An 8,419-nucleotide genomic window follows, 5' to 3' on the forward strand; every position below is an offset into this window, starting at 1 on the left:
TCTCAAAGACAACAAGCAAGAGCAGACATGATTTCCTACTATTTACACTGGGCATAGTAAGCCAGTGAGCAACTGTTATTTTTAAATCTTTCAGATGGGACTCAAAAAGAGAGAACCCCTAAAACCTGACAGTGTTCTAAATTCATTTTTCTTCCATAAGCGGAAACATAGTACCGCCTACAGAAGCAATGGGCCGTTTATATAACACCTTTAGCTACAATACTCATAAACTGCATAAGCCAGAACGTCAGTTAATTTCTACTGGGTCACTAAAGTGTTAACCTGCATAAAATTACATTTTCCAAGAAAATAAAATATTTGTATAATTTAACACATACTAAATATTTACCTGAAGATGATCCATGGTTAGTAATACTAATCCCCTTACTAATTATTTTACTGTTTGCAATCACCGCACCAAAATTAATCTCTGACTCAATTTCCAGATAACAGCACGGACTTAATCTGCAGAGAAAAGACATGGTTATATTTTCCCAAAACTTGAAAATACCTTTGCATTTTTAAAGAACTTTGATTAAGCATTCCAATGGAAGAGAGCTCTCCTTTTCGTCTAGTTCTCCAACCAATGTTTATGCAACTCACTTCAGCAGTATGGTGTACCACAGTGTAGCATATATTAATGACTAATTAATGTAAGAATTAGTCAAAATCAAATGTATACATTTCTATTTAATTTTAAACACTTTATTATAGTACAAAGAACTTTAAATAAAGCTGTCTTTAGCTCCATCACAAAGTAAGACCAAATTTAACATTTACTGTATTTCAGCAGCAGCTGTCTAAACTAAAAGCAGAAAAAACATGCATGCCAGTTCCCATTTACAGTCATCTTGGTTTATGGATACTTTATGTGGCTTCAACAAAACTGATTATAACAGAAGTGGATAATGACACAAGTTATTTATATTATTTATTTAAGAGCCTAAGCCAGTATATGGCGTCACTGTATTGGGTACTGCTTACCCATAATGAAAAGATCAGATTCACTTCAGGCAACTTGTATTTTAAAGGCCCCAATCTCTAATACAATGACACCTCTGATGTCATATAAAACTGTTTGAAATCAATTGGAATTTTACATCAGTACAGCAGTCAACCTCCTCTTAACCATAAATAGGAACAAATTGCATCTCATGATCTGCATTACATGCAGACTAAATAGAGAAGACAAACAAATCTCCTTGGCCAAGCTAGGTAGATCCTGCCCACATAATCTTGCATAAGGGAAGGGGAAAAGAGGAGGGAAAGGGAGAAAGGGAAAAAAACGGTTTTGGAATCAGCAAATGCAACAAAAGAAGCTGCTTTGGGGAATAACAACACACTGGGTTTAATTCTCTTAAATAATTTATGGTGATACAAAAAAAGTAAATTAGTAAATTATTGAAAGAGATTGTCTAGACCAGCAAGATGTGGCAAAAAAAACCCAACAAAGCAATAAAATACAATAAATAAAAAACAAACACCAACACCAAAATAGGAAACAGCTATCAAGATTAAAGTACACTGGAAAAGATTGTAAATCTTCACATTCCAAGTATTCAGATATTCTTCCAGGGCTTTGTTAGAAAAGTGCGTAACAAGTATGTCTCAAGATCCAAATACATAACTTCCTAAGCAGACAGGAACAAGCATAAATTCTAACTGCAATGAAATATTCTAATAGATATGGATCTGTGCAAAAAGGGAGATAGTCAAGTCAAATGGTTTTGGTTGTTGGTTTTTTTTTTAATACTGGGTGTGTTTGTGTGGTTTGCTGGTTTGGTTTTGGCTGGGTTTTTTTATGAAGATTGAATTTACCCCTGGAAATACCTAATTTCAAATGTTTTCTTGGTATATATTTAAGCAAAAAAATATTTCCTGATTATTATATTTCAAAAAAAGAGTTTGGATGCAGAGTTTCATTTAATCATTTAAAAAAATAAGCCAAACAACAACAACAAAAAGTGAACCACAACTAGCTTGTTTGAAACATTCCCAAACCTTGAGTATATGTATTTTCTATGGCGATCAGATATTTACATAATTAAATCATTACACTTGTATTACTGATCACATCATAAGTCCATGATGTTGTAGATATTAAGCTAAGAATGTTGTCTGGTCTCTGAAACTTATATCAAATACACGAGCCACAAATTAATACGATTAGCCACAAGATCTAGTCTCATGAGCCAGGCAAATATGTAACAGATGCTTTTTACTTGCAAACCAAACAACTGTGATATGTCACTAAAACACAATAGAAATAAAATTCTCTTGGTGGCACATTTTACCAAATATGTGGTTACAAAAAGAAGTGGAGTGTTACTGCAGTTTAATGTTGTATGGGAAACTAACCTTTCCTACACTCTCAGTGAATCTCATCCCAGACTAAAGATTATCTTAAAATGAACAGTAGATGTGATTGAAGGAATGCCACAAATTGCTGGAAAAAAGATTAAATCTTTTCACACTTCTGTCTAATGTTGATATGGAATTAGAAATTATCAGCGTTAGCACAACCAATTTAGAATGAAGCAAAAACAAAAACCCAGAATATCTCTAGGATCTTAGAGGGACATCACCCCAATTAACCCGTGTGCTGTTATGAAATAAAATATAATCTCACTTCTGTAAGGAAACTTACTATTTGTTTTCAATACAAGTGACAGTTTAACTACATAGCATATGTGACATGCATCAGCAAACTTTCCACCAAATAGTAACAGCATCATATGAACTTTTCAGCCTCATACCCAAGCAGGGGGATATCAACTGTGTCATCTTCTATTAAAAGCAGTAGTTTATCTTGAACATCTTCTTCACTCTCAGGATAATATTCCACAAAAGCTGTAAGTTGAAGTCCACATGCAACAGGTTTTTCTGGATTTTCCACAATCAATTTAAACTGCAATTTAAAAAAAACATAAATATTGTTTTAAATTTTTAAAAATTTTTAGATTTAGAAATATATACATCTGATTCATTTTCAGAAGAATAAAAAGACTGATTTAAAATTCACAGTCAATGTTATAGAATCTCTCCCCATTTACTTAAGTAGACTTTTTACAGTAAAACAGGAATATAGAATGAATACTACTAACCCATCAAATTGCACAGCAGAGTTGGTTTAGTAAAGTATCATTTCTAGACTTTCCAAGAGAGCTCTAGCTTTTCCTACTGTTGCAACAAACCTTCTGAAGCAACACAAAATTAAGTCAGCTACTACTCAGTGCAGAATCTTTTAGTCCCTGAGAAAGTAACAAAGATTAAATCTCAGTCCAAAGCAGCAAAAAGAGGGGATAGCCTAAGAGTTTTCCCTCTGTCTGACCAACATTCAGCTGACATCAACAGAAAGTCTTACTGTACATTGAAAATCTGCTGGAAAGGCCCCATGGCACATCAAATTTTGGGGGTCATATGAAAGAAAAAAGCAGAAGCAGCTAACAGTAAGCAGCTTTTTCCTCTCTCAAAAGGTAATTCTGGATTTGTTGCTGACTGTAAGCATATGCTTATATCCAACACACGCTGCACATCTTTCCTTGAACAGAATACACAGGTAACCTACTAGCACAAAGTGGGAAATCCAGAAGTTCCTACATTCCTAGGAAAGCCTCACAGCAAGGTCTAGAGCTTCTCTGGTGTTTCAGGTCTCCATAAAATTCACATCTCTCTATGCAGAATAGGTTTCTGCTCCGTATGTCCAATTTCATTAACGTTTGCTTCTGAAAGAGTCATCCCAGTATTCTTTAAGTTTTCTGTTCCGATTTATGTTTGAAATATGCAAACATATCATTTACTACTGGTTGATTCTATTGTCTGAGCACCACCTTTATTCCTTTAAAATTTTCCTAGCAGTATAAACACTCACCTAAAGGAAATTTGCTATGTGCATCTTGATCATGGGCTTAATTTAGGAGTAGCCATGTTTTAATATTGAAGTGTGTAAAAGAATTCTCTAAAGAGAATTAAACAGTCAAGTATATTCATTCTATACAAGGGAAATACATTGTACTATGAACTTTTAATGAGACCTATAGAAAAATGCTTTGTCAGCTTCATTCCTTGAAAGGCATTTCTTTGCCATGCACTATGACAACTCAAGGAAGGTTATTTTTCAGTTCTTGTACTCTATGAATGTAATGCTTCAGAAAATTTACAGATGAGTCATACACTTCAAAGCCATGCAATCACAGATAGCAGCATAAAGTCTGGAAGTGAGAAAGGGCAGCACAACAGACCTTTCTGAAACTGAGCATGTGAAGTAGAATCTTGTCATATTGGTAGAAACTGTCATATTGGTTGTCTCACACAGAATAGCATTAAAATACTCAGCAAAAAGGCATAAGATACAAAGGTAAAAACTCATAATTTATGATTAACCTTTCCCCTGTTCTAAAATCTAAAATGTTCTAAAAGCCTTCCTGATTCTGGAACACATGAAAAAATAAGGCTGATGAAAACTAATAAAACAGAAAAAGCACTGCCCTACCAAATTAAGCACCCTGGACCGTTTCCAGCTCATTCCACAAGTATTCAGTTACATTGTAACAAAAATCAAGCTGTCTACATAATGCAAATTAGCAAATTTTAGCAGGGGGATAAAATGCCCTCAAAAAGAAAGGCTGACTACTCAGAAAGTGAAATTATCCAAGGTACTTCAATTGTCTGACAATCATTTTGATGACTACCCTGGAATGTATTTGTGCTGTGAACACAAAGCAACATCAGCTTCGGTTCAACCACCAATGCCAGTTCAACCCTTTGATGCCAATTGTGATGTAATTAATAGAAAATAAATTAGCTAGATGAAAGACCAATATAAAAATACTAACCACAGCTGGGTTTTGCTGGACCCACATAGGTTACAAGTCAAGGGCTAAACTGATTAGAATTTAGAGATGCACTTCCCTTTAAAAAGTCTGGCTATGCAGTAATTTTTCCAGAACAAATCAGATGCTATTAATAGTAACCACACTACCTTGAGAAAAGGTTGTAAAAGTCTCCTTTCTGAGAAAGCTCTCCAAAAACAAGCACCACAAATGGACCACTCCACTCAGAAGACTTAGAATACAAAACAGAAATGATGTTACAGAGCTATCAAACAGCCCTATCAAATGAAAGCAAAAAAAAATTTAAAAATTTGTGCCCTTCAGTTGATCTGGAATACTTCATAAATTTGGTGTTCACACCATAGCAAAGTGACCTGTTTCTACAAAATGCTCCTGAAGTAACAAGGAACTCATGAGCCTCTTGAGGGCTAAAATTTCTGGAAAGCGCAAAGCCAGTCACTAAGGCTAAGCATGATTTGTCACCAGCAAGGGGGTTACAGCACTGGCAGATGAGGGAAGAGCAACCGATGTCATCTACTTGGACTTCTGCAAAGCTGCACAACGTCCTTGTCTCTAAACTGGAGACATATGGATTTGACAGATGGAGCACTCGGCACATAAGGAACTGGCTGGATGGTCGCACTCAGAGCTCCAGTCAATGGCTCAATGTCCAAGAGGAGACTGCTGACAAGTGACATTCCTCAGGGGTATCTATGGGACTAGTGATGTTCAACATCTTTGCTGGTGACACTGCGACTAGGTGCACCCTCAGCAAGTTTGCTGACAACACCAAGCTGGGTGGTGCAGCAAACATGCTGAAGGGAAGGGATCTCATCCAGATGGACCCTGACAGGCTTTAGAGGTGGGCCTGAGCAAACCTCATTACGTTCAACAAGGCCAAGTTGCAAGGTCCTGCATCAGAGCCAAGGGAATCCCAAGCACAAATACCGGCTGGGCAGAGAATGAATTGAGAGCAACCCCCTGCAGAAAGACTTGGGGGTGTTGGTGGATCAGAAGCTCAATACAGCCTGACAATGTGCGCCTGCACTCCAGAAAGACAACCAAATCCTGGGCTGCATCAAAAGAAGCGTGGCCAGCAGGTTGAGGGAAGGGATTCTCCCCCTCTGCTCTGCTCTTGTGAGACTCCCACTTGGACTACTGCGTTCAGCTGTGGGGCTCCTAACATCAAAAGGACACGGACCTGTTGCAGTGAGTCCAGAGGAGGGCCAGGAAGATGCTCAGAGGGCTGCAGCACCTCTCCTACGAAGACAGGCTGAGAGAGGTGGGGTTGTTCAGCCTGGAGAAGGGTCCACACAGACCTTAGAGCAGCCTTCCAGTGCCTAAAGGGGTCTACAAGAAAGCTGGAAAGGGAGTTTTTACAAGGGCATGTATCATAGGACAAGGGGGAATGGTTTAAACTGGAAGAGGATTGATTTAGGAAGAAATTCTTTACAGTGAGAGTGATGAGGCACTGGCACAGGCTGCCCAGAGAAGCTATGGATGCCCCATCCTGGCAGTGATCAAGGCCAAGCTGGATGGGGCTTTGAACAGCCTGGTCGGGTGGAAGGTGTCCCTGCCCATGGCAGGTGGGCTGAAACTAGATGATCTTTAAAGTCCCTTCCAACCCAAACCATTCTATGGGACTTGGTGTAGTAAGACATATGAGAAAGCTCATTTACTTCTACTGAAATTATGGATTCAACAAACAAGGTATGTCTCCAAATTGCTCATGACCTCATGAAAATATAGGGCTAGGGAAGGCTGTAGTTCATTTCATTTTGACTTACAGGCTTCAAATGAGCAGCCTCATTTGAAATTCTATATGGAAATATTTTTCAAGTATCATACAAATGACACTTACACATTCTCACACGAAAACAATAAATCATAACTGAATCCTTCCTCCAGAACTGTCACACATGAAGCAATCCAGGTAACTTCAGCTCTAAGAATTGCCTCTTATCCTTTCCAGTTTACCCAGTTATTCAACTAATTTTAAAATAATTTCGAATTCACTGCCAATTTCCAGTCAGTCAGTCTCATAAACTGCTCAGGCATCCATGGTAGCATTTTTCATTTGCAGTAGCTGAACACAGACAAGCATTTACACCTGCCCAAGCAGCCTCTTACACAGGACAAACCCAGCTGGGCAAACCTGGGAGCAGACGTCCCCGTACAAAACTGTAGAAAACAGAAGTGGGGCCTCGAGATGTACTTTTCCTCTGGCAATGTTCTGCACCTCGGGGGGGGCTGGCAGGTGCAAAGTGAGTGCACTGCGTACCAGTGCCTCACGGCAAGCTCGGGAGGGAAGGATACAGACCTGTGGGACCCAGGACATGGCGTTCTCGTCAGGCCCTACTGCTATTCACACACGTAGGAGGGGTGGGGGGTGCTGTACAAACAAACACGGAGCTAAGTTGCAGAGAGTGGCAGACCTCGACAACGTTACGCCCGCCCAGGCCAGAGACCGTGAGGGGGCAGATACTCCCGGCTGCTTCCCCCCCGGCCACCCCTCACCTGGGGCCGGTGCGGCGGCAGCAGCTGGAGATGACAGCTCTCCACCCGCAGGTTCTGGACGCTGAGCGCGGCGCGGTAGCAGCCCCCCAGCACCGCGTCCCTGAAGCACAGCTCAGCCGGGGCGATGCGCACCCCGGCCACGTCCCGCCACCCGCCCGCCATGGCCGCCACCTCGCTGGGGCAGCCAGCGCGGCCTGGAAACGATCGCTTAGTAACGGACGCTGGGCGCTGATTGGGAGCAAAGGAGCGGCGCTTCTAAACTCACCAATCAGAAGAGAAGAAACGGCGTAGAGGCGGGGCGGGGCGAACGGCTCGGCTCGGCTCGGCTCGGCTCGGCTCGGCTCGGCTCGGCTCGGCCTGGCCGGGACCGCAGAGCTGGCGGGGTCCCGGCGTCGCGGTGTCGTTGCCCAAAGGAAGGGATCTTTAGCCCAAAGCTGTGTCGTTCCCTTGTGGTGTCCCCCTGGCGCACAGCCCGAGCCCGCCCTTCCTACACACACTGCCGTCCCGGCAGGTGCAGGGGGCCCCGGCAGGCAGTAGGCGGGGAGCTGCCGCGTCGTGGGCAGCAGGTCGGGCGCTGGAAGGAAGCAAAAGCTCCAGCCCCGGTGTTTTTTGGAACTGTACCAAAATGGCCACATCAACCTGGCCTGTGTTTACCGGTAAAGAGATACCCGAGCGGAAGGCCCCCGTGGGGCCCAAGGCCAGGCACAACCAGCAGGGCCCCTCTTGCTCCCCTGAGGTGTTTCCCTGCTGTGTCCCCAGGACAGCAAAGGGTAACGCCGATGGATGCTCTTCCTGCCCTGGGTTTCTTAGAGTAAAATGGATTAAATTGAAATTAAAGTGGCCTGATTTCTCCACTGGCCATGCATGTTAATCACAGACATGGTCTACGTAGAACCAAAGATCAGCTCTAACACACCTGTTTGTTGGTGGGAAGGTCAGTGTCTGCCATGCCAGTGACCACACTAGTCATTCGTTGCATGCATTTGCTGAGTGGTGAAAGATGTGTTCCTGTTCTGTAACACTATGCCTTTCCACGCTGTATTTTAAGTGGTAAAATAAAGTTGACAAGA

At 41.8% G+C, this 8,419-nt stretch overlaps 1 protein-coding gene across 1 annotated transcript in view; it reads right to left on the minus strand.

The window, feature by feature from the left end:
- Positions 1-7,511, minus strand: part of CFAP47 (cilia and flagella associated protein 47) — a 342,945-nt gene extending 335,434 nt beyond the window's left edge. The window contains 3 exon segments of the mRNA XM_027782493.2: positions 350-465; positions 2,757-2,908; positions 7,350-7,511. Of these exon segments, the coding sequence (XP_027638294.2) occupies positions 350-465; positions 2,757-2,908; positions 7,350-7,511 (430 nt within the window).
- Positions 7,512-8,419: the final 908 nt, after the last annotated feature.

The sequence above is a fragment of the Falco peregrinus genome, chromosome 4 (genome assembly GCF_023634155.1).
Source record: "Falco peregrinus isolate bFalPer1 chromosome 4, bFalPer1.pri, whole genome shotgun sequence".
Taxonomy (NCBI): domain Eukaryota; kingdom Metazoa; phylum Chordata; class Aves; order Falconiformes; family Falconidae; genus Falco; species Falco peregrinus.